The sequence below is a fragment of the Molothrus aeneus genome, chromosome 20, assembly GCF_037042795.1.
Source record: "Molothrus aeneus isolate 106 chromosome 20, BPBGC_Maene_1.0, whole genome shotgun sequence".
NCBI lineage: Eukaryota > Metazoa > Chordata > Aves > Passeriformes > Icteridae > Molothrus > Molothrus aeneus.
The window spans coordinates 3,759,958-3,787,618 of NC_089665.1; the positions used below are offsets into that span (position 1 = coordinate 3,759,958).

The 27,661-nt window shown below is 43.1% G+C and overlaps 1 protein-coding gene across 1 annotated transcript in view; it reads right to left on the reverse strand.

Moving 5' to 3' along the window:
- Positions 1-27,661, reverse strand: part of LOC136565198 (sphingosine-1-phosphate transporter SPNS2-like) — a 136,740-nt gene that overhangs the window by 73,301 nt on the left and 35,778 nt on the right. The window contains exons 2-3 of the mRNA XM_066563676.1: positions 26,441-26,506; positions 715-851 (exon numbers count right to left, since the gene is read on the reverse strand). Coding sequence (XP_066419773.1) covers positions 715-851; positions 26,441-26,506 — 203 coding nt within the window. The remainder of the gene's footprint in view (positions 1-714; positions 852-26,440; positions 26,507-27,661) is intronic.

A 27,661-nucleotide genomic window follows, 5' to 3' on the forward strand; every position in this document is an offset into this window, starting at 1 on the left:
ACTGCCAGATCATTGTTTCCTCCAAATGCCTCTGACAAGAAAATGAATGCAGTGAGGAGTGCTCAGAATGGGGCACTGCAGCTGTCCTGGGAGCAAGAGAGGGATGCAGAGCTTGACAAAATTAGGTGAGCCTGACAACTCCATCACCAGTTTCCCCAGATAAATCCATTGACAAGTGTTAAAGGAGCTGAAACTGTGTCTGATCTCTGTGTTATCATCCACTTTCTCTGCCTTGGTGGACAGAAACCAAAGTGCATCTGTAAAACCACTGCTGGATGCATTTTGTCATTCCACATACCACGAGCAGACTTTCCAACAAAATCCAATGGCTTCAGTTACATATCAGAAGACAAAAGAACCACTGTGTAGCCATAGATTCATTTTCCCAAGACTTTTGTAAAGCCTTTTAAAGCTTCTTTAGGATCTCCCTCAAAACAAAGCCCTTATGTCAACAGAAACTCTTGCTTAGATATGCTTCATCTGTTCCTTTTTATGAATATGCACAATCAAAGGGTGACAGCTTTCACAGTTAAGCAAACACAGTTACACAGAGCACACTTCTCCCACAAAAGGTCAGATAATACAACATGCTAAATGTTAAATACACACTGGAGGGATGTGTTCCCCTTGAGCACACTGCAATGGGGAGTTATTTAGGAATATATTGTCCATCTTTTCAGGACAACCTGCAAAGTGTCTTTGCAAAGATCTTACCTGTTCAGTGATGAAGGAGCTTGAAAAAGTGACAGCTGACCAAAAGAAGATGCCACAGCTGAGAATGATCTTTCTGTTGAAGCGGTCACCAAGGTAACCAAAGATCGGCGCCGCGACCATGAAACTACAGATAAAAACTGAAAGGAGAGAAAAAGGGAAGAAACATTTAATAAACATCAGACCAAGAACAGGAAGACTAATTTTCTGCAAGCCAAATCCTCTAGAGAACAGTCCCAAATAATTAGACATTCTGCAGCCCTGCCTTGCAGAGTTGTGCAGGCCAATAGGCTTTCTGATGTCAGTGCTTCCTTAGTCAAACAGATTTTTCATTCTCAGAGAAACTCTGGCCATGGAACTCATATTACTTGAAAGCACCAGCCCCTCACAGTCAGCTGAGCTCAGATCTAGGGATGGGCAAAACCAGGACAGAATAAATTAAGAGCTTCTGCTAAATCTTACTGAGAAGGTGAAGTGGAGGTTGGAAGGAGTTTCAAGCAAACAGAAAACAAGGGAAGGGCTCCTGTTGGCTCTTGCAGCAGAGACCTGAGAGAAATGGGCCACAGAAGCTGAGGTTCTTTCACCCTTCCTATTTAAAAGAAATTATGAAACAGTGAGGAAAACCAGTAAACACCACTATCATCCTACTGACACCAGCCCTGTCTCCTCACTAGGTCCTTTCACCATCACTAAACTTGTATTTAAACCCATCACTGAGCAGCAGCCTCACTAGAACAAAGAGTTTTAACCTACAAAGTCCAAACAGGCCAGGATTGTCCTCACCTGAAAGACTTCAAGTTGACCCTTGGTTCCCTCCAAACCCCCAAAGCATTAACCTAAGAGCTCCTGTCATGTAGGAATGAGGCTCCTGACAGAGAAACTTCTGCAAAATCACCTCAATTCAGAGTTCATTCCTCTGCCCATCTCAGAACAACCTGGCCTGTGAACCCCCTGAGAACACCTGAAAAGGGGCATACACAACATATTCCTTATTAATTTGGATTTTGGCAAAAATTGCCATGTTTTAAGCTGATTTTTACCTGGCTTTTGTCTGTCCACATTGGAGAATTGGATAAGGGCAATTACAAGGATTTTATTGGTGTGTAGTATGAACTCTAACTGGCTCTCTGGGATTCAGCAAGTCCAAAAGGATTTGGGTAGGACACCAGAACACCCTGAGGTCTCTCTTTGGTCACACAGTCCTGACACTCATTTGTTATCAGGCAGTCTTGGAGGGCACTGTGGGCTTTTGGCACAGCCTAACCCCAGCTGTCTACTTTTCATTGTATAAAATGGGGTGGGGGGATAGAATAGATTAAAAAAAAAACCAAAACAAAAAAGACAAGAGCAGAGCACACACCCTCTTGTGGGTGGAATTTGCATATAAAATTAAAATGGTTAAGACCCAAATAATCGATTTTTCACAGATGATGATATAAGATAGTTCAAAAATGTGCAGAATGCTGAACTAAATGTCTCTTTTTTTAGTATAGTAAGATGTCAAAGCTGCTTTATAAATAATACACATTCATTTGCATCTGTGTTTTGTGATCTATGTGAGTGTGCATGTATTTTGCACTGTGATATTTGATCTTAATTTCAGGATTACTCTTTTTACATTTAGAGTAAAATAAATCAAGATAATAGAGAAATGTTAAGGCCTGAAATGCAGCACATGCAACATATCACACATTCTTCACTAGTAATTTTATGAACAGTTTTGCTGTTTAACTCACACATAAACCCTACAGATAGAACTCAGTCCCTGCATCTATCCCAAAATCCTTGTGCAAACAAAACCTACCAGTAGAACTCCAAGCAGTGTTTTCATCTCTGTTTTACAGAGAAACTAGACCAGCAGTAGCTCACAAATCTCTGCTCAGCAAGGGCACATCTGCACTGGCCCCACTCCAACAAGGCACTTAAGCACACGCTTATATGAGGTACTTGAGAGTCATCAATTCCATGATTAAGTGCTTTCCTGAATTAACACCAAGGGCTTGGCACCTTGCAGGGCTGGTGCAACAACCTGGCATGAAGGATACGTGGCTGTTCATTGGGAATGAGAAGCAGAAAATGACTGTGACTCGTCCAGACCAGTGTGAGCACTGCCATTTGATCTTTCTCTTGGAAGGACACTACAATTCATTCATCTCTGAAGCCCATTTTCTGCCATTTTTACGATGTAAAAAGACACAAAACTGAAAAAGCTTCCAAGGGAACATTAGAAACATCCAAGTCAGCATCCCACCATTTCAAATATCAAATAAATATGGTTAATTCAACTTTGAGACATGCAGGGTGTCATTCAAAAGTCATATTAATCAGTAGGATTATTAGCTTCAATAACCTCTGGATCATAAATGACAAGTCTAATTCTGGAATCTGAGCAAAATGGACAAAGCTACTCTTTCAAATTAAACAAACCAAAAAAAAGATTGTCCAATGACTTTCCAACAGTATACATCCTTCTGCTGCTCAAATCCCTTTGGGGGGATTTATTTTTTGAAGACTCTGAGCTGTGAGCTTTGTCAGTGGCAAGCAGCTGACTTGACAGCTCCACAAGGTGTAAAATGAAAGGACAACAGAGCCAAATAAATAACAGGTAATAGAACACAGCTGTCAGAAGAATAAATGCAATTTATATCAGAGTATTTATGACCCAAATATGCATCAGAGCATTGATTGACTCAAATAAATGCAGGGTATGATGGCTGTGTGGTCTGTCAAAAGGATTTTCCTGTTAGAGGCATTTCCCATGAATCAATTTTTGCAATGACTCCTGCCAGTGACAGCTGAGACTCCTGAACCCAGCCTGGGCTGGCAGAACTGAGGTGAGCAAAAGTAGGGCACATCCCCAGGTGGGATGGAAACCTGAGGTACTCTGCAACAGGAGGTTCTGGGAGGTTCTGTGACAACAAAACACCACAAAGGAGAGACCTCATCCACGAGACACAAACCTGCAGCACGTTCAGTGGGAGAAGGGGCAGCAGAAATGTTCAAAAAAAGTTCACAATTTACTCAATAATACACAAGATGCAGTGCTTGGAAGAGTTCAGTACTGATAATTCCCCCCCTTTTCCTGACTGCAGAAACAAGATTCTTCCAAGGGTTAGCCCCTATGTTCCCAGCAAAGGATATCCTGAAGTTTGCTTTGTTCACCTTAACTGAACAGGTAGGCAAGAGGGCTGAGCATAAGGCACTAGGCATAAGATGCACTCCAGCAAAGGATCCTGGCACTTGTGCCAGCCTCTTCCTCTCTGGCTTCTCTCCCTTCTTCCACAGCATTTTCTGTTCCTTGCACTCCCCCACTCCCAAATTAATAAAACTGAAGTGACACCACAGCAGCTGCTGCTTCAGCTCAACCACAGCCACAAATCTTTTCTATTAGGGCAGCAGTGGGACAGAGGTTGGCATTGCACTTTCCTCTTCCCAATCAACAGCTCCTCTTCCCATTTTCACTTAGAGACATCCTAGAATATTACAGCTCTTGAAGAGACATAGAGTGCAAGTCAGGGCAGAGTCAGAAACCCACTGGGATTTAAGATGAGCTACTGTGAAGGCAGTGATGGCACTGGAGCAGCTGTGGGCAGGTATGGCTCTGGCAGTCCCATTATGGATGTGTACAGCTCATTTCTCCTGGTAAATGATCTCCAGCAGTGCCAGCAAAAGTGGCTCAGTCCCAGCACAGGGTGGAGCTGAGATACATTTCTGCAGGAGTAAATTATCATGTGAGCAAGGGCTGAATAAACAGACACACAGTGAATGCCATCAAGGAGGGAGGTTCTTTTAAGTACAGGTATTTTCAAAAGGAGAACCCATTTGTCTTTATTCCTCCCTTTGTGGCTTAGCCACTGAAACACTGCCTGTGGTGAGAAGGCAGGAAGAGTGTAATTGCCCAAACAGGATGGCTTGGTGTCTATTTCTGCCTCTGGATGCCTGTCCCACCCTGTACAGGTGCACAAGCACTTTCTCAGCCAGCACTGCCCAGCTTTTTCTGTGCATGGCTGGAATTACAACAATGCGCAGCATAAAAAGTCTTACATGTCCCACCCAAACACCCACCAGACAAGGAAATCATCCTCCCAAGCCTCTATTGCTGCTCCATGTGCTGCAGCTTCAGTCCTATTTCAGGATTATGGCCAGGGAGCTGCTATTCAGACCCACTTTCCCCTCTAAAGAGCTGCCTGTGTACCCAGGGGAAAAGTAAATCCAACAGTGGAAGCAAAGGAGATGAGAGAAGAGGAAGGAACTATATATAAACTTTATATTTAACAGTCATGAAAAGCTCCTGCCTCCTGGAACTAGACACCATCACTTTTATTTTTCTCTTCTTTCTCTCCAAACAAAAACTTTACCTGCTTGACATTACAGCTGTTCCCTGGAAAGGCTCTGACCTGCCCAGCTCTCCACCCTGTGATTCCAAAGACGCTTGCCTCCATCTCTTCTCTTTAGTGGACTTTTGTTTAGTGGATTTATCAACCCAGGGATAACCTCAGAGAGGGGCTTCTCCTGCCAGCAGGTCATCCACAGAGTAGAATCAAGAAGGAAGAGAAGCAGTGACAGAGGCACACACAGGAGCTGCTGTTCCTCAGTTCCTGGAAGGTTGAGCAGATCACAGGCTCTGAAAAAAGGTCCCTTCTTTTGGTTTTGACTCTAAGCACACAGGGATTATTTTTTCCTATCAGGAATAATGCTGGAAAGGTCCAGGGTCAGGTGAAAATAGCTTTCTCTACACAAGGATGCTCAACAAAAAAACCCTATTGGGTATCTTTGAGCTTTGAGTCAGCAGAAATCGTGTGTACACTCTAATTGAGTGCTGACAGTGAGCTTGGCTCTGTGGAGGGCAAACCCAGACAGCCTCTGCCTCAAGGGACTGGCATCCACTGAGACACTGCTGAGAACTATGTGCTGAGAGGTTGATAACATCTTCCCAACAACAAATTTCCAAACAATGAGAACACCTAAACAGGCAGCTTGCCCTGGATGGGATGCTTTATGGGTGTGTACAAACCCTGGGATTTGGTCAAGCCACTTCTACCCCAGGGACTTTCAGTCATGAGCGCACGTGTTTCCCAAGCTGCTTGTGACACCAGTTACCATCTACCTGCAATGGTGAATAAAACTCTCCAACATCCCAACCAGCTCCTCTACTCCAAAGACATGGTTTTGCAATGCTTCCCTCTTTTAATTTTTATTTTGTCTATGATTTTATGCTATAATAATAGCATAAATTCAGTACATACAACACATTTAATCACGGTGAGGCATGGGACAATTTAGAAAGAAAGTTAAACATTAATTTCTATTTTAGGGCTAAGGAAATGAAGACACAGGAGAGTGACCTGCCCACGATGAACTACAGACATCTGGAACACATACACATCTTCCAGCTTCAGCAGTGTCCTCTTTATATGATCATCTCTATGTTGGAGGGATTTCTGAAGGTCTACAACCACAATTAGAAGTGTTTTTTTTTTCTTACAGCACCATTTAGGATAAGGAAGAACAAAGATCCTTTCATGCTACTTAACCATTGAACCTGAACTGTGCCACAGTGCAGGCACAATGTGGTGATGGGCAAGCACTGGAACTGCACTGCCCAGGGCAGCAGAGAGAAATCACCATCCCTGGAGTGTCCATAAACTGTGTAGTTGTGGCATTGAGGGCATGGGTTAGTGGTGGAGTCGGCAGTGCTGGATCAATGGTTGGACCTGATGATCTTAGAGGTCTTCAACCTTATTTGTATGATTCAACCTGGACTGTATGATATGACCAAGGTAAAATTGATACCCAATGGTGGGGCAGTCCAAGGCCCCGGGAACCTCAGCAACGTGATTTTACACATTCATCTTTTGAAGGAGGATGAATTAATACAATAGAATTTATTTCAGAAAATACCACCCTGAAAACCATTCCTGCCACAGACATTATTATAGGTACTCTGTTACATCCCTCTGCACATGGGCTTTGTTTTACTTCATTGCTAATTCAGCAGCCAACAGATGGATCATGTTACTGCACTTTGCTGGGTGCAAAACACAAGACCACCAGGTTCCAGACTCATGCAGACAAGAAGTTTCTGACAAGTGTGAGGAGCTTTGAAACACCATCAGTTCCATATGTCATGCAAAGCTGTCACACAGTGACAATGTGGAACACAGGAACATTAAAAAAGAAATTAAAAGCTTGAGAATGCACCAAATCAATTGGAGTTAGGTATATGAAGGTTTGGGTTGGATGTGGTCTGAAATGTTCTCCCAGAACAGACCACAGGACAAAATGGAGAATTTTATAAATGCCTCATTGTGTCCTTGTGCTTGCTCAGGAAGGCAAAGTGAAAAGTCCTGCACTTCAGCCACAGCCCAAGGCAGTGCCACAGGCTGGGGACAAAGTGGCTAGAAAGCTGCCCAGTGGGAAAGGATCTGGGTGTGATGGGAAAGGATCTGGGTGTGATGGCCAACAGGGGCTGAACATGAGCCCAGATGTGCCCAGGTGGCCAAGAGGCCAATGGCATCCTGTCAGGAAAGCGTGGCCAGCAGGAGCAGGGACACTGTCCCTGTAGTGACCATGGGTGAGGCCGCAGCTTGAGTGCTGCACCCAGTTCTGGGCCCCTCACTGCAGGAACAGCATGGAGGGGCTGCAGCACGCCCAGGGAAGGGCAGCAGAGCTGGGGAGGGGTCTGGAGCACAAGGATGGTAAGATGCAGCTGAGGGAGCTGGGGGAGAGCTCAGCCTGGAGAAAAGGAGCTTCAGGAGGGACCTCCTGGTTCTCCAAACTCCCTGACAGGAGGAGACAGCCCATGGTGTTCAGACTCTGCTCCCAGGGAACAGGGACGGGACACGAAGGAACAGCCCCAAGCTGTGCCAGGGAACACTCAGGCTGGACTTCCGGAGGAATTTCTTCACTGAAAGGGTGTCCAGGCATTGGAAGGGGCTTCTCAGGGAGGTGAAGGAGTCCCTATTCCTATAGATGTTCAAGGATCACCTGGACATGGCACTCGGTGCTCTAGGCTGGGTGACAAGGTGGGAATGGGTCAGAAGTTGGGAAGAGAGGAGAATAAATGTTTTGAAGGTGTGGCCCTAACTCCTCACACAGTCTGTGTTTTCCAGTATGTGTTTCTGTTTCCCAGGACACTCTAGACCGTGTTTCCCTCACTGCAGATGCCACTCATCAGTATTCAAGCTCCAATCCTGTCTTTTCCATAGGGAGAACACTGCACCATGAGGTGCCAGTTTTTTCCTTAGCACAAGCTGATACAAAATGTAAACAACATGTTTAGGATGAGTATGTGCACACACAGTTGACACACACAGGGAAGGAGGCTGTGGTACAACACCACTCAGTTCCATTTGCTGAGACAGGGTCAGAACCTGGTTACAAAAACACCACTTCAGCAGCCAGACAAGGCCTGCACACAGCTTGTCTGGCAAGTTCACAATTCACTCAATAATACACAAGATGCAGTGCTTGGAAGAGTTCAGTACTGATAATTCCCCCCCTTTTCCTGACTGCAGAAACAAGATTCTTCCAAGGGTTAGCCCCTATGTTCCCAGCAAAGGATATCCTGAAGTTTGCTTTGTTCACCTTAACTAACAAGAATAATTGCTTCAGTGGGAATTGCTGGGAAATCCACTCCTTGGAAACAGAAAGTAAGATAAGACTATCCAGAAACCCAGCACTCAATTTTTTAACCGCTTTTTTATTAATTTTCTATATTATGTCCATTGAAGCTGCACTTAAAGATTCAGCCACTCATATCTTCATTATTGCTGAAGTCATAAGGAGATAGTTACAGTTATCAATTCACAACACTTCTATATATCTGAGGTTCAATTCCATCCTGCTGTACTTCAAAATTTTTACCTAAGTGTACAGTGGAAAAGCCAGAATTCTACTGTACTGTTTTATCTCTCTGGATGTCCAGCAAATTTACTTGGAGCAGGAGCTGACATGCTACAAGATTAAATTTTGAACAGCTGTACAGAGACAACATCATTTAAATAGAAAAGAGGAAACCCCATACTTCTGCTTTTCATTGTGGGAACTACAGTGATCACATTAGCACTGTTTTAAAGGGATTTGGGCAACCTGAACATCAATAAAACTGTTACTCAAGGGATGGCTCCAGCATCCAGCTCCCAGTCCATCACTTTCCTTGTGCCTGAACTCCAGCCCTGTGGAGCAGCTTTTCCAATCAAATAAGAGCAGCAGAATGTCTTCTGTGGCTATGAGAACACTTGAGGAGGAACAGACACCACCTCTCCTCATCAATTAAAAAAATAATATTCACATTAGTGAGTTCCCCAGTCTGGTTCACTCCATGCAGGGGAAGAGGAGGCTGTGGCACAGCTGGGTTTCCATAGCAGTGCCATACAAAGCCATGCAGATTATTGCCTAGAACAGCATTAGATTGTTGGCACTTGACAGCACAGCCCAGAAAACATGCTTTTCTGGCAGTCTTTAAACTCTGCTTTTGCATTTCTTACTGTTCAGAAGTGATGGATTAAATACACCAAGGCCAATTCTGTTTTACAGCTACTTCCACTTTGAGTTGTTTTCCTCCAAAATGCTTTCAGTGTGGTTTCATTTAGACTCCTGACCAAAGCTGATGGAAGACTCCTTGATTCAGTGGGCATTACAGCTGAGCATTTTGTTTAGATAGAACTGCTTATGGCTTCTGATGGGCAGCAGAGATCAGAACTTCTGAGCCAATAAAAACACTTCTGCACTAGTAAGTTTACTGCATCCCTGTAATATTTAAGGTTATTACTGAGAAAGGCACAGCAGGCATCAAAAAGAATTGCCAAAAGGACAAAACAAGTCCTTTTACAGTAAAACATTAAACAACTGGAAAAGGAACAACCAGTGTAAGATATGGAGGAGATCTAACACCATCAGTGACAAGGGAAAGGGGAAAACTGAATCACCTCCTCTCTTAGAAGACTGACCAGCCAGTCTGGTGGCATCAAATAAGACTGGCAGCTGAAAAATGCAAATAAAAGGAGACCTTAAGTCACAAAACTTAACTAAACACTGGAATTTTAGCACAGGATGCCCCAGGAGCTAAGAGTTTATGGTTTTTACAAAACAGGATGGAACAAAACCCTGCAGGAATACTAACTGAAGGGCTGCTAAAGGTAGCTCCTCTTGTTCAGAGGACATCCTCAGCTAGCCAGATGATTTGGTATACCCAGGAACTACCACCATAATCTTGTCCTGTTCATCTTTTTCTTCCCTACATATGTGATCACAACCAAAGACTGGCTAATACACTGAAAGGATGTTGTCTGGAAATCACAACTATTCTCACAGTATTCTGAAAAAAAAAAAAAAAAAAAACCAAAAAAACAAAATTTAGGAAGACAAAACCACATCTGCATCATTTCCACCAGCTTGATCAGGCAATAACTTATTAACAGATCCCTGAGCTGCACCTAACTTATATTCCAAAAGCTGGAATGTGGCTCACAGTTACATTTCTAAAACCACTAGTTAACTTTGACCCTGTACATACACAGATATGAAGCTCCCAGTCAGAGCTTTGTCCTGTTGCAGTTTCTCCTCCATTTGACTTAAGCAGCTCTGAGTGTTTGAGAACCTTCTGGTGACCCAGGGCAGCAGGACATGTCAGCCCTGCCCGGTGCGGTGCTCACACAGTGCGTGACAGGGTCGGTTTGCCATTGTGCAGTCAGTTGCAGGGAAAGTTCATTAACTTAGTTAGCCAATTAGGATGGATTTGTATCCATTCTGGTCAATCCTGAATTAGACATGAGATCCCAGAGGTGCAGAGACTGGTCAATAGCTGTGCAGCACTGCAGCATCATGAGTGACACAGCTACGACATGACCAAAATATACCTAAACCAGTCTTGGCTGCTGTTACAGACACAGCCAGCAACCACTCCAGCACTCATGAAAGTCTGCATCTGAACAAACAGCAGTTTTGCTTTTCCCTTTCTGTGCAGTTTTCCAGGATGTTCTGCCTGTTTTCCATCCCTCTGAGAGCTGCAGTCACAAATAACCCTCCAGCTGGGAAGAGGCTGCTCCTATTTGCCAGGAGGATGAAACACCTACACCCAGGGCTCACAGCCAGAGAAAGGTGTCTTAAAAAAGCATTTAAATAGCCACAAACCCCAAAGGAGCTTTATTTTGTTCTGCTCCCTTCCTCTACTTGAAGAGCTCTTTCTTTAACCATTGCAATTATGACTCTAGGCACACGCACAGCGCCACATCCGCAGGAGCCTTCGGAAGCAAAGGTGAGATCTCCTCAAGGAACTGCTCAGACTTTCCCTTGTGCCAGTGCAGAGCTTGTGTGACCATCTGGAGAGCAAAATCTGGGGCCTGCTGAGGGCTGAAAACAAATCTTGTCTCTTTTCTGGCAGCATGAGCTGGAGGCTGGAACTACAGCGAGTCCCTTGGGGCAGAGACAGGGATGTGCACCTTCGCCCTCAAAGCCTTTCCAAGCACAGCAGACACTTAAACACATCAAGAAAGGACAGCCTAAAGCTGGTAATGCAGGATAATCTAAATCCCTTGATCCTTGAAATCTGCATTGAGTACCATGAATTAGATTTAACTAGCAATAAAATACTTTAAATCTGTTATTCTCATAATAGAATGATGCTTCATTTGTATGAGGTATAAAGAGAAATAATGTTCCTGGTTCCTATTTGAGTAGAGAGGGAAGACTGTTTTCATACTAAAATGAGCTTTGCCATCCTTCTTTACAACAGCACTGCTAATCCTGCATCCTTCCTCAAGGAACATTTTAATTTCAAATAATTAACTAGGATGCAATAAGAATTATTCTGTCTCAATCTCAAAATCTACTTCCTGCAGCAATAGAGAACAGGATAGAGAGGAGACACTTCTACTGGGTATTACGAATAAATTCCTTGCTACTGACAACAGTTTCCTCAGAAAAAAGAAAATAAAAACAAGGCAATAGGAAGTGCTTCCCCTTCTCTTTAGAGTGGAATCAAGAGCTCCTCATGTATTTGTGAGGGAGATCATCTGATATGTTCCCATCCCACATCTTTCAGACTTAAGGTTTGTTTGGGTTTGTTTTTTAAATGAAAACCCTAAATAAATGACTATTCCACAGTGGGAATGCCTCGCTGACCTCTACACACAGCTCTCAATATCTGCTGGTTGCATTACAGAGAGTTACAAACTCTGCAGGAACCAAACATTCTCTCCCCAAACACGGCCCACGCAGCCGGGGCTCAGGAGCTCGCTGGTCCCTCCCAGCGCCAGGGATTTGGGCAAGGCTGGGACAGGGACTGGTTTTGCCAGCAGTCTTGGCCACAAAGAGACCCCCAGCCCCTGCCTTCCACCAGGGCCACAAGCCCAGGGGATTTTGGAGCTACCAGTCCTGATGGCTACGCTGCTGGGAGCCAAGCAAATGCTGAGAGCAGCGAGGAAAAGCTGCATCAAAGCCTTGAAATCCACACGGATCTGCTTTGGGAATGGGGAGGGGGACACAGCTCTTTGCTGACATTCTCCCCAGGCTGGCAGTGGCACTGATTGATTTCTTTTTAATTCTTTTTACAGTTCTTTAGGGGGCTGTTGTAGCATCTATTGTGGGCTTGGCAAAACACATGCTCCCTCTTTGGAAGGGAAAATGGCCAGAGCTGCATTTTAATGATGGAAATGGCTGTCAACTACCACAGCACTGACAGCCTTGGGACAGCATCTAATCTGGTAGGACACAAGGAGTAAATGAAAGTTTCCTCTCAATTTTAATGTCTGTCATTGGCATCCACCAAAGAGAGTTAAAACTGGAGACATTTCTGCAGATTATGTGCTCAGGAAAGCACGTAAGCACAGGCACATGGGCAGGAAATGCTCTGGGGTGAATGAGAGACATGCAGGACACCCCAGATCTTGTTGCAGTGTTATCACCAAGGCACAGGAGCAAAGCACTGATGTCCAGAGAGGGAAGGACAAGGGATCACATTCACACTGTATGTTTGTGCATGTGCAGATAAAAGTGTGTCAGAGCTTGGCAGCAAACTCCTTCCACACCATTTTGCACAAAACTGTTCCCTTTCCAACTCAAGCCATACATCTTCAAGAGTGCTTGTAGCAGATCAGTAAAATGCCATCTTTTAAAATCAATAAAACTCAATAACTAAGGAAATTATCAATCTGAAGGAAAAAAATACAGATTCATCTCTGTATTAGAGCTGACTTCCTTCACAGGGGTCAGTTCACATCTTTCTGAATTTCCAAACACACTGACTTCACCCTGGTCTCACACTGCCTGCCTCTAGATATGTGGAGGAAGGCAAACATTTGTCAAATTAAACTGAATTCTAAGGGATGAAAATATATTACTTCTCATCACCAAAACTTCAAGAGGACATCTAAAATATCTGATTTTTATTCACTTGCTCTGAGATGCAGGCGGTGCCAGCAAGGGGTACTGCTCTTTAAATCCTGCCATCTGCAGCCTTATGCTAATTCACTTTTTTAGGAATAGAAATCACTGTGAAATGAGAATATGCTAAAATTCACAGAAGATATGGATATAAAAGCCATTGTGGGTAATTGCTTTGGTTTGATGCTTATCCAACAACTCAGAATTGTATTATTGTCCTCAAAGATTTCCCTCCTCCCAGGGCCATTAGTGCTATTGATAGGTTCACCTTTATTTGCAGAGGAAACACACACATTTCATAACACTGCCTAGCCAATCCTTGCTTCTGAACAGCTTTTTGCTGGTCACAGAGGGAATTTCAGTATTTTTCCTGCTCAATTACCTATTTTTTTTTGGGTTGCCTGTAAAATGCAAAGTACCTTGTGCAATGACAGCTTTCTATATAAGCTGCCACCCATTAGGGACTGGCCCAAAACCACACTAACTTTACAGGGGAAATTTCTGCAGTGCTGAGTGGGTTTCAATTCAAAGCACCAACAAAGAAAGAGAAAAAAAAATCATCTCACTGTGGAATCTCACAGTTTCTCCCTAGCAGCCATGTCCATCTTTCTGCCTGAGGCATTGCCAGTGAATAAATAAGTGCCCCAGTAAGGTATCTTTCATTTAACCTCAGGAGACCACTTCATAAGAACACAAGAACAATGACAACAGATCAGAAAACCATGTAGTAGCCTTGCATCCTGTCTGTGGCAGGGACAGCAATCAGATCCTTCCGAGGAAAGTACACAGAATTCCTACACAGGCAGCTGAACCACTCAGAGGCTGCCTTCAGCACTCCCAAGAATTATAATGGGTTATCCACACAAAGATCTGATCTTTTAAGCTCAGGTCCTGACAATATTCCTCGTGATATTCATTTCCACTCTTCCTTGAGAAGTTTTTGGAATGCTTTCCAGCAAACTGACCCCTACTGATTGTTTCTGCATTGTGAGGAAAAAAATCAGAAAAACATACACTCCACATCCTTTTCAGGACATTCATTATGTTATGTGATTTTACATTACCCCCTCTTATTTTTGAGGGCAAGCAAAACAGAACAATAATTTTTGAAACTTCTCCTGTCAGAAGGAAGTGGAGGGTGTACGTGAGAGTACAACAGGGGCCAGGGCTAGCTGCTCTGGACCAGACATGCTGGCCCAAAGTGGGGTTTGTGTGTAAATGTGCTCACTGTCTGGTTTCATTATGAATCACAAGTCCTCTACAAGGCAAGGAAGGAACCATTTGCTCTCACTTACCCTGAGCCCTGATGTGATTCTCATTTATTACCCATCATTAAACTCACCCAGGCACAGAAACCGTGAGCTCGGACACAAACAATCACCACCAGCTGCAAGAGACAGGTAATAAAGTGCTGCACCATTTCCTAGGCTGATTAGCAGCACTGTGAGGGTCAGAGAGGAGTCTGAGCCACCAGACAGCAAGATCTGCTTTTGGAAGAAAACCAGGCTCCAGCCCCTCAGCAGTTGTCAAGCTGCTTTCTCCTGTGGTAAAGCACACCAGGTAACTCAACCTATTCTCCTCTGAGAGTCTGGCACCTAAACTACAACACAGATATAAAAAACTATCTACTGATTCATCTATCTAGATATAGATAGATAAATAAAGACATCTTTATTTTAAAATACTACAGGCTTTCCAGACAGCCACCAAACCCCAAGTAACAAGATCCACAAGCAGGCCAGAGGCATTTTGAAGATGACCTTAGGACATCCATAATACCCTCATCTCCCACCGTTTTTTATGTCCAGCAAGCTTTAGAGAGAGTCTCACCATCATTCAAGCACCAGTGGTCTGAGAACAGCTCAGGGACCATAAATATTTTCTGCTTCCTATCCCATGCCACACGATGCCCATCAGCACTTCCATGGGCTGATCCATCTGTTATTCCTGATGCCAGTAACACTTCAAAAGGCTTTGGCATCACAGAGTAAATGCAAGAAACCATCATCATTGACTGCCATTTGCAACTGTATGTTGAGGACTAGGACAAGAGCTGAACAACCAGCAGGCCACAAATAAACACCTGCAGTGACAGCAGCCTTCACCCCACAGTGAAGAGAAGCCCCAGGATGCAGGGAAGCCTCTCACACCACTGTGGGTGCTGTGCAACAGAATTATTTGCAAGTCAATGTTGTGTGCAGTATTTAGAAAAGCTCCTGCCTCTCGCTGTTATAAATGACAATTTAGACAAAGAGCAAGTGTTTCACAGTGGCTGGGGGGCCTTCAAAAAGGGACAAATTACTTTAAGGAAATTGTTGAAATACTGGTATATCCCAGTGTTTAACTTGCCACAGTTCAGAAAAGGATCACAGCTACACTGGAGAATGAATCTCTGTGTGTCTTACAGAATCTCTGTTTTACACTTGTTATTTCTAAGATTATCACCCATGTGTCATTCCTGACTTGGAAAAATATTCTAATGCCAAGCTGAGCTGCAGTTCCAGGAATGAGCTTTGCAACTGAACTTGCTCCTGTGGATAAAAGAACATGGTATCTGTAGAAGACTCCAGGGTTAATCACAGTGTGAATAGCCATGGAGTGTGACTGGACCCTGTTAAATAATCCCTCAGTTTAAATTTCTTTGGACCAGTATCTTTCTGGGGGAACAAGTACCACTGGGAAGAAAACCACCCTGAAACAAACACTGCAATGCGCAAGGTCTGCGAACGCAATTCCTTCATGCATCATCAATTACATTAATGGAGAAAAGGAAAGGCAATACTGGCTAAATCCAGGGATTGTCAAGGTATTACAGAAGCCCATTTCAATTAGGTCTAAAAAATGTAGAAGGTGGGCCTGGGGAGTGACCAGTGGCCCATCTGGTGTTGGTTTGTGTTCAGTGCCTGCTCCACTCCCTCCCAGGAGCCCAGAAATGCCCCGAGGCACCAGCTGAGCTCTGCTATCACAGCCCTGTTCAGCTGGAACTGAACCTTGGGGGAACACTTGGCATGGTGCTGCCCCAGGTTTATTTGTCTGGTGACTAGACAAGAAACCAGTTTCTGGATTGTGAATCCAGAAAGAATAAGTTCAGTAAGTACAAATGAGACAATTTAACACATCTTTTACATACAATGCAAATATTTTCTCTGCTCAGTGTGTAATACACTGTCCCAGGCTCTGGAAGGTGGAACATTAGCAGCTGGTAGCAATATCTCACTGGGGAGCTTTTAGTGAAAATTCAATATCCCTTGTATAACATCCTTTATTTACCTCTTCTGCCATAGAACATCCTCTATGAAAACAAGGAAAACTTTGGACAATTTGCTTTTCAGGAAAATGTTTGCTCTCCTCATGTTTTTGGTTTTTTTTCCCCCAGACATACTTTCTTTTAATATTTTCTCTTTGTTTTGCCACCCTCCCCCTCAATATGACATATTTGCTGTCACACTTGCTAATAATTTTCCCCATTATCACATCCATGGGTTTCAAAGCAGTTGGCAGGCAGCAGGGCTGCTACATCAGCCAAAAGCCAGAAGTCACTGAAGGCTCTGGGTGGGTATAGCAGGAATGAATCCACCTACATTTTTATAAGAATTTTCTAAGAATTGCAACCCAATAACTCTTAGAGCCTCTTTCCAGGCCCCCATGACTAAGCCACAGAGCTGAGGCAGTCTCAGCTCCCTGAGCTGTAAGAGCAGTGGTGCCTCACTGGTGCTCCAATGTGACGGTGGGAGATGCCAATTTAAAAATAAAGCAGGAGATGGTGAGAACTAAACCAGCAAAAATCATGAGACATTTTCATGCTCCTGTTCTGTAGTTTTACTTTCAAGAAGACAGATAAAGGAGATGGATTTATCTAGTGAAATATTGCATGGTTCTCACCGTAATTACTGTTTACATCAGCTCTTCTGAAATAATATCTATTTTTAGTATCAGGCTTTTAAAAGATTCTTAGCTCAATCACTAATTTTGAGCTTTTAATTTACCCTGGGAGCAATTTTTCAGGTGGAATTAGTGCCACTTCACTTTGATTTGCAGGCACAATTAGTAAGTTAAGCATTTCTATATCCTAAACTACACCTGGAAAATGGAAGGCTGCTTTTCAAAAAAGCCCATATGGTTAAATTGAATTGAACTCAGTAAAGACTTTCTTCTTTTCCTTTTCTTTCCTTTTTTTTTAATTGGTGGTAAAGTTATTCTTTAACTCACCCATCTTTCTTAACATGACTCATTCTGTCACAAAGGCTCTCATGAAACAATTCCTTTCTTTGTCAGACTTTGTCAATGATTTCTAGTGCTCAAGAGGTGTGGCCAAGGGCACTACAAGAATTTTATTGTTATTTGTACTCCAGGTAGGTTGGACAAAACCACAGGATGTTGAAGACACAAACACGGTGCTGACAACTGATACCATCAATTGCTGAGGTGACCAGGACCACTCACAGCCCTGGATGAGGCAGAGCCAAGGAAAAATACAGTAATTGTGAATAAGGCAGAATTAAAAACAAAGAATTCAGAGCATACTTCAAACATCCTTCAAGGAAACCAAAACAAACCCAACCCAACCCCAGACAGACAAATCCTCTGCTGAAAATGTCACTGTGTAACTCTTAGCAAGGTCAGCTTTAACAGGCATTCCTCAGAGGCTGTCAGGGGATCATCCTGCCTCCACAAGCTGATGATGCAGACAAAGAAGGAAGCAGGCAAATGACACAGAGAAGAGAGCACCTTGGCCACCACTGTCAGTGGAATGATCCCAGACACAGGGTGGGATTGTTGGGGTGCCCTGTGCAGGGCCAGGAGCTGGACTTCATGATCCTTGTGGGTCCCTGCCAAGTCAGAACTCTCTCTGATTCTATGAATTGTAAATTCATAGAATTTACAATAAATAAATCAATTAAAGCTCAAACTGTTTTACCTGTACTGCCTCCCTAATTCACTTCCAAGTCCACCCCAATAGTTATTTATTGTAACCATGCATTTAAAGTTAGTGCAGCTTCAAATAAGCATGTTTTTGTAATTCCTTAGCTCTTTAGGGCAAATCTTTGCAGGAAAGGTCTATTACTATTAAAGTTCTCACTTCAACACCACTGTCCCACAAGGAAATAAATTAGAGGTGCCTCATCTCCAACTCAGCTCACCTACAAAGAACAAGGGCAATGATGCAGTAGGAGAATATGTAAAGTAAGTCTTCTGTAAACATTGGTGGATGAAAGGTTTGGAAGGAGCAAATGGTTAAAACTGTTCAAATGTTTAATTACTAATAACCTAATGCATAACTGAGGGGGGGAATAAAAGACATCAGAACTGAACTTTCCCTAGAAATGTCCTTTCCACTGAAAACCAAACCACTTCCCTGCTTGCAGCAGCAAAGATCACAAGAATGTGTGTGAACCCCTCCTTCTACTACTCATCCCATCAAAGAACTGTTTGTTTTTCACCTGTGATTTAAAAACCTGAGCCTTCCACAGTCATTTGACTACCTTGAAAACAACTGAAGAGAGTTTTAGCAAAAATGTTTATATACATTTACATAACTGTACATGTACAGTGAATTAGGGTAAGTAAAGGAATATGATCAGTAATATTTTCTCTCCAAAACTAGGCTTCCCACATAATTTAAGCAGAAAATGGGTCTTTGCTCTATAATCTTACATCAGCATACAGGAAACATCCCCAAATATGTGCATGTACTGGGAGCAAGGGGAGAGCATGGGGAGATTGCTACAACAATTCACCATTCATGCAAGTCAGGCTTACTGGTGTTAATTGGAATCTAGTTCTGCAGGCTGCTAACACTACCCAATACCACGAGGAATGTTCACTTTTTACATAAGTGATGCCCTGGAATTCATTTGCAAAGCCAGGTACGAGTGCCTATGAATGAGTCACTCCTCCTCAGGTGCATTTGGGTCTTTATATGGGAATCACTGCAGCCCTGCTGACCTGTTCTTGCTTCTGCCATGGCTACAGATCCCAGAATTGTGGCCCACAACATAACAGAATGTTCTTTCCAGCCAGACATGTAGCAATGCTACTTTTATAGCGATAAATCACTACACAAATTTGATTGTAAGGATGCAGAGTGGTCTGGTACACAGCCCAAAAGGTTTGAGAAGCACTGCTTTGGAGGAAAAGTCACCTGGAACTCCAGACAGGACATCAGAGAAGCAAAACAATTGCATGGACTGGTCCAGGACCCCAACATTCCCACTCCTGCAAACACAGCCCTGGATGCCTGCTGTGTTACAGGAACCAGCCTCAGGGCTCTTCATTCCCAAACAGCACCTTCAGTGCTCCAGAGTCCTTCACACTCTGTCAAGAATATTTGGGGTGTCCAAGTGATCCCTCTCTCAAATCCAACAGTACTGTGTCACCTTGGGGATGTCCCAGTGGGCACAGGCCAAGCCTGACCCCTTTGTCACCTGAGCTCACCCAGCTGTTCTCATTCTCACTACACCATACACTGCCCTGCAGAACTGCAGGTCTGTGCTCTAAGAAAACTGAGAGTTCTCCAGGTGTGGGAGACAAGACAAAACCAAAACAACCTTAAAATTATTCTTTTCAGAGAAAGCACTTGAGGCTCCCCTGGGATGAAGCATGCTAAATATATAAAATGTACTATAAAAATTAGGTCTCTTTTCTCACTCTGTTAATAGAAGACCCTGATTCAACTTCACTTAAGGTCTAGGCAAAAAAACCTTTCTCTTCTGAGCTAACACTTACCTTTACATTCGGCCCAAAGTGTATCAACAGCAACTGATACCATACTGAGGCCACACACAAACACTCCCCTGGTCACCACACTTGAAAATTAAATTTATAGGCACAGTGAAAGCAAGAATTAAAGATAAGAAGCTTTTCCACTTACTACCAAAAGCTTTTAATGCCACTGAAGAAGGGGAGGAAAAAAAGTAACCTACTTATAAGGTTTTTGAATATAAGTCCATGCTTCCTTTGCAGCAACTGGTAGCCATAAAATACATAATAACTGATAATGTAAATGTTCATCTCCCTCTTTCATAATCACAGCTACTGTGGTAATGAAAAAAGTCAAGGGAGCCAGACCAGCCCTTCTGAACTATTTGTGCACAAAACTGTGCAGATACCAGTTACATGAGACTGCACTGCTGGTACTAAGAGGAAAGTGTTGTTTGAAAGTATTACACAATACCAACAAAAATCCTGTCTTGCACTCTACAGTGCTTGATTCAAATTCTGAGGTCTGAGGAACATACATGGGGGGATGGACAGGCTGTGTTAAAAGATGTGGGACTTTGGGTGGAATAACAACTACTTCTCTAAAATCTGTGGGAAATCTTTCCCCTCATTATTATAATAAATTGCAGAAGTGAAGACAACCCTGGCAAGAGGTGTCTGAACTACAGCCTGAGGGAAAATGGGCCAATTTCTATTAATAGAACAGATGTGCCACAAGCAGCAAAAGTGCAAGTTTCCCTCACAACACCCAGCCCAAGTACCTGAAAGCCAGTAGTGAGGACAAACTTGCCTTGTGCTAAGCAGAAAGACAGGATGGAGGAATGAATTGTTATCTTGTGCTACTGGCCATGCATTATCATAAAGTGAAGATATTGATGTGAAGATATTAATGAAGACAAGGCAGTCTGGAGAGTTTCCCTGCTCTAGTAGCCTGCACTCACTTGCTGCCACAAAGAGCAGAAAGACAAAATACAAGAGCAGCTGAAGCACTTCCCTCCTCTCAGCAGGAAGCAAGGACACCTTCCCTTCCCACCCTGACCATTTCATCCCCCCCCCAAGAAGATTTACTTTGCAATCCAGGGCTGTCCAGTGAGAGCACAGGCTGTAAATGACATTTTTATAGTTCAGTCCTTGGTGCATGGGCACTGGGCCAGGGCACAAACACGTTTTCCTCCAACCTGCTCACTGATTCAAGACAATACTCTTCTTCTTGATTGCAGAGGCATTTCCAAATAGGTTTAAGTGCTTTCATGAATCAGACCCTCAGACTGCCATGACTTCTCAGGAAATCAGACTGTTCTAGCACACAGGAAAAAAAGACTGAACTTGTAAAGGATGTAGGTGGGAAATGACCAAGCTCTGGACTTTGTCAGCTCACTCCATTAAAATAAGATCAACCCTTGTCACAACATTAATGAAGGCATATTGAAAGTGCCCTGCTTTCTCCTCTTCATTGCTTAAACTGACCTTGCTTAATCCCTACATCAGCAGAATCCTACAGAAGGTAGAAAAATGTCAGAGAAAAGGACTCAAAGTCAGGGATGGAGAGGGAAATGGGGAGAAAGGTTTTGCTCGTTGTTGAAAGGCCTTGGAGGATCTCCTGGCAGAAAGAGAGGTCCACCTTGTCCTGCCACTTTGAGCACCAGACTGCCAGAGAAGTAACCTGGATCTAAGAATGCTTAGTGCTGTTGGAAGCAGGGTAGGACATGGTGGACCAAACCATTTGCAGTCAAAAGAAGAGCAAGCACAAAGTATTCTATAAGCATTCTATCTCACCTCCTGGCTTGGACACCTGAGGAACCACCTCCTTGGGAAGTGCTCAGGTGCAGGAAGCCTTTACCCAAAAGGAAAGCCCATGAAGTTGAAATAGAAAACAGAAAGTGTTTAGATTATGATTTTCTCTGTTCTAGAAAGAAGACCAGTTAAGTGGTGGAGTAGGAAGCAAAATGTGAAGATGTAGTCCAGTTCTGCAGAGCACAGCTGAGGAGAAAGTGTCCCTTTAGGGAGAAGCAGTGGGAAAAGAAACAAGCAGCACCTGCAACTCATGTAATGTACACATATTCAGGGGTAGCACCTGGAGAATGTGGTTTCTGCATGGAATAAATTAAAATGTTAGAGAAGTACAGCTGCCACCATAAGCCAATGACAAGAAGATGGGAGTCAAAGGGAACTGAATTTCATCAAGTCTGATTTATCCCACCATTGTGCTGCAATCCACTATGTCAAGACCCATTCTCAATGCATGTGTTTATAGCTTGGTGGGAACAATCACAGCACAAGAGAGCTGATTGTGTATTTGTGAGGTTGTAACCTCCTGAAAGGTTACACCATGTCAGCTCAAGGGGTAGGGCAACACAGGAAGATAAAAGTTCCACTTTTCAAATGAACAGAGATTGTAGCTGGAATTGACCCTTACAGGAAAAGTGAGCTCACAATAAGATTTATGAAAAAGTACCTGGCAATGCTTGGCTTTCTGGGAAATCAGGGGCTGAAAGGCATCTGGGGGAATGCCCATCCCTCTGCACATGAGGAAAGATAAGTTCCTTCAGAGCCCCAGTTATCTATGATTATTCACCTTTTGTGAGTCCTTGCTGACCTCTCACCTCCTTACATTTCCTGGCTTGTGACCTTACACTGCAGACTTCTGCCTGCCAGGGTTTCCTCTAATGACATCTCTATGCTCTTCCTGGAGACAGACTTTCCCCCTCTGCATTTCCATGGAATCCTTGCAATAACCCCCATTTGATACCTCTCAGTTTCCCCCTGCAGAAATCCCTGAGCTGGAGCTGTCTGGGTTGGAGGATGCCCAGTAACAAGCACCCAATCTCTGGGTCTAAACATTAACCTCATTAATTAACTAATTAATTCATAAACTAATGCTGCATGTTCATGAACAGGACAGTAGTTCTCATCCTGGCTCTGCCTCAGACCTGCTGTGCCACTTTGGGCAGGTAATTTTTCCCATTTGGCTTTCTTGGTTTCCCCATGTATAAGGCCCAGCCTTATAAGCCCTCCTGATATAAAAGATCCTGAAATCTTCGGGCGACAAACTGTATCATGAGCCAACCACTGCTATTATTAGAGCTCTTGTGTGCTACAGAGACACTGGCAAGAGACACAAAAGCAAAATAAATTCAAGGGCAGAGAGAGCAGACAGAGCAATAAAGCACAAAAATTGTAGAAGGAAGAGAAAATAATCTAGTCAAAACCAGAGCACAGCACTGGGGCATTACTCCCATGGTATAGTGTATATGGAAGGATAACACTATTCTGAAGCAGTTTAAAATCCAGCTGAAGCAGTACAAATCCAGTTGTCCACCACCTTCTTAGTCTTTGTGTTCCTAGTGGCTGTAGCTCTGTAGCTGCTCCTAACTCCACACATAGATAAGACTTTTTGTATGGCTGGGTTTATAAATGTATTGACTGGATACAGCTGAACAGCTCAGGTAGGCAGAGATGCTCTACCACCTGAGTTCAGCCAGGTTTATCCTTTCTCTGGCTGGGAAAAGCAGCCAGTAAGAACTGAAAAGCACAAGAAAGCTTGGATGCAGACCTATGGGATGGTCAACTAAACCAGTATTTACACAACTGCATATGTAGTGTTTAAAAGGGAAGATCAGCACACAGTTCCCAGCATCATCTGGAGATAAGAGAAGCTCAGATCACCAGTTTTATGGGTGCTAGTCTAGAATGCTACTGAGTTGTGCTCCATCTGTCAGTGTGTCCTCTGCTGTCACTGGATGCTTGCTGTAGAGCAGACCATGAGGCTGGATTGTCCTGTGATTTTTCTGTACAGAGAATTACAGTGTATCTATAACCAGTTTCTCTTGGTTAAAGAGCAGCTTGTATGTCAGGATTAATATAAATGAAGACAAAAATTCTATTTGTGTCTGCAATTCCTAAGGAACAAGTCACCTTTGCTTTCCAGACAGCATGAGAAGCTGAGAGTATGGACTGGTTTGGAAGTGATCAGAGAGATACCAGATCAGCTGTGCCTGCCAAGAGTGGGGAGTGGATGAACACAGGGTCAAACATTATCCTTGGTAGATTTCTTTTCCCCGCTTTCTGTTTGGATTTTCAGAACCATTTCCTCCTAAAAATTTGTGCAACCTTGTTTCTCAGTTAAAAGGCTTTTTTAATTTTTTAAAGTTTTTTTCATTTTATTGCCTTTTTGATGAGTGATATGAACTGCATATATACTACATTTCACTCCCCCTCATTAATGTTGTAAATTAATTTAGGACTGATTTAGATGCAGGATTAACAACCTGAGGACTAATCCACTCTTTATTCAGAGGGCATAAATCACGATGAGCAGTCTTTCATCTCACATCACTCCATTAGTTAGCAGGACCATCTCATGGGAAGCAAACAATATTTGTATGTCTGCTGGCATAGGAACTGTTCAGGGTTAGGGCAGGAGAGTGGGAGACACCTGGCCTGGCCCCAGCTTTGCTCCAGGCTTCTTCTGCAACCCTGGGCAAGGGCTTCTACACTGCACCATTTCCCCTGATTTTACCATTGGGAAGTCTGGTTTAGAGAAAAGACAAAAGATTAGAAGAATGTTTGTGGTGGTTTAGGGCAGCATCTTTTATTTAAGCAGGATTAAGGATACCTTAGTGGCCCTGGGCCATGGGCCACCTGCCAACACAGAAACTTGGGAGGCTGGAGGAATAGATTTAATAAGCCTTCAGTTACATGCCTCTATCTTTATTTACATGAAATGGTGTTCTATTTTCTGAGCACTCTTTTCCTCTGATAGCATTGTGATTAGTACATTATTATCTATATTGCAGAAGCAAAGTCAAGTCCTCAGTTTTCAGATCAGCAAAAAAAAGAGAAAACACTGCTTTTCTAAAAGCAAGAATTACCTGTTAAAAACTGGACACACTCAAGAAAAATCCTGCACTATCTCAGTGATGCTGTTTTCAGATGCCCCGTGTATTTGCTAGAGAAATAAATAACATATCTTGCAATTAACAAATGAATATCCTGCTGAAGTTAGCTTTTACTGGCTGTCAATGAATAATCTTCAGAAGGATTTCATCCACTGAAGTGAATAAAGATTAAATATGTGCTTTGGCAAGTGTCCTTTTCCACCAGAATATTTTCTTGAAAGCACTTTGTGTCTAATGATACATTGAGGACCTGTTCCCCTGAGTACAATAAATAAATACAAATAATTGCTGTAGAAAAGAATCTGACAGACAGGCAGTGCCATTTTGGGCATAACTGATTGATGCTTTGTATAATCAGTGACACTTTTAAAGCTGAAACCTTCTGTTCTGGACACATGCTGCTCACATCAGATGAGCTGAGCTCTGCTGTCCCACAAGGACAGCATTTTGTAAAAATTTAATACAAATTGTTATTAATTGTTTGCATTACAACATTACCAAGAAGCTGCAAGCACAGATGAGGACCCTGCTGTGCCATGGGCTGCAGGAAATAAAAAAGGAGGGGATATTGCAGTGGTTCACATTGTTTGAAATCAAAGACCAATTGATGGAGCTCCAGAACAGTCTCACCTTTAGTGAGATCATAAAGAATGAATGATATTCTACAATTCAGTGTTGGCCACAATTTCACAGACAAGCTCCTGACAGGTGCTGGGTATCCACCATGATAGCATAGGAAAACATGTCATGCTGGCACACTATTTCAAAACCTAACAGAATTCTCACTTTTTCAGAGATGTAATTGTTCCAGCAGAGTTCCCTCAGACAGATGACAGTGACAAGACAGCTACAGCACCACAAATCCATGACTCTAATTAATAGTTCTCTAGGAGCTTTTCAAAGCAGACTGTGTTCTTAAAATCCTGCATTTCTTACAAATCCTGCTACTCCTTTCTACTCTCCACGAGGATCCAACTGTGCTGTGGTGTCTGCATGAGACTGACTCAGTGTCAGCCTGTGCAGCTCACTGATACAGGCCCTCCTCTAAACCCCTCAGCACCAGAGGCCACAGAAGCTGAGCTTCTGCCTAAAGATGTCTGAGACATGAAAATGCCTGCTCCATTAAAAGGACATCAGAATTGAAATAATCCTTCCTTACACAACAAGAGAAATGCTGGAAGCTAACAGCAGAATTCCAGGGCTGTTGTTAATCCATGAGTTCTCATGGATGCAGTGGTTGTTAGCCTTGCCTACAGCTTTCATCCTCGGGTTCTTGCCCCAGTGAGTTTTACATTTTCATGCCACACCATGCTCCCAGGGACTGTCCATTCAGCAGATTCTCTGTCAAGCACTTGAAGGGCAAAATACATCACACTTATTACCAATTAAATAAGTGAACAGGATCCTGGTGTTGGTTTATCATGAGTTTGCTAATCTAGGGGAAGGAACCATCTCCTGTTTGAATTTAGTTTCTTGTAAATAAAATAATTATTGGTCCATTCTACACTCAAGTCATTCTGAGACCCAACCTCCTGCCCAACAGCAAATCAAGGCCAAAAAAACCCCTTCATGTTCATTTAGCTTCCCAGTAGGAGTGTACTTATTCACCTTTCTACGAGTAGATTTCACAACCAGTAATGCCCATGCATCAGAATGAAGAAATCTTAGGCACCCATCAGACAAATGGAATGTTACAGAGAGCAGGGAGAGAGGAAACCCTTTCTTACCTGTCTGCAGCAAGCCAGCCCCACTGTCTTTGACTCCAAAGTGCTGCTGGATGTCCAGTAACACACCTACAAGGAAAACAGAGAATATGCTCAGTGCCTTCAGCCTTTGACAAGCATTCAACTCAAACCTTTTGTGATGCATCAGCAAAGCTTCAAATGCCAGTTTAAACACATAACTTCTAAAGGTTGTACTTTTTTTTTTCCCTACACATGCACTCACAGTAATTTTGGGCTACTACAATAAAAGCAGAGGTGGGCAGATGCAATATCAAACAATGAGCCTGGGAATTAAATCCTCATGAATGGAAACTGGTCTTTTCTTTCTGCTTAAATAAGATCAGACTTTTCTTTTTGTGTGGTTTTTTTTTTTTCATAATCCAGACCTCTTACTTCTGTTATTTCACAGAAATACAGGGAAACTGATTCGGCACCTAAGGTGCTTCAAATGGTTTGACAAGACAGATTGAATCCAAGACAAGTTTTAACAAATCTCTGCTGGGAGGAGATATGACAGAACGATAGCAATGATGAAAGGTTTCATATTTAACTAGTTCTGGGGAGTTTCTACTTTCAAAGCCAATATAACAAATATATTTAAAATACCTTAGTAAAGGTGGGTAAGTGACCAGATGCTCAGATTTAAAGCAACTACAAGCAGAACCAAACCAAATCTTCTGTCTTCCTTCAACCCCAATATATTAATTGGCACAAGCAAAATTAACAGGTTTTGAAGTATCTACACATTCAACTAGATTTAACATTTTTGTATCAAACATTTTCACACATGTAACATCAGGTATATGGGATAGCCATGGTTTTGTAACCAACAAACCAAGATGAAAACCCAGAGCAGAGCTTCCATAGCTCATTTGGGGGCACTCAGGTTTGCCAAGCCCTACGTGGTCCAGTGGTCTCAGATGCAAAGCCATAGGCCTGGATATTTGTCAGTGGTCCAAATAACCAGCATCTGACTTCCTGGGTCTGGAATTGAGGCTGTTGCTCTCTTTAGATCTGGGACTTCCTTGTTTTGACCATTGCCTTCCCCAAACCTGAGTTATGCAAGTTTCTTTTCTAAAAAGAAGAAAACCATTCTCCAACTACACTCAACATCCACAGTTCACCTCCAGCTCAAATTCTGATCCAAGGCTTTATCCAAAGTCATTCTTCTCATCTCTGCAGGTTACAGAAATCAGCAACCTGAATCACTCACCATAAATGTCC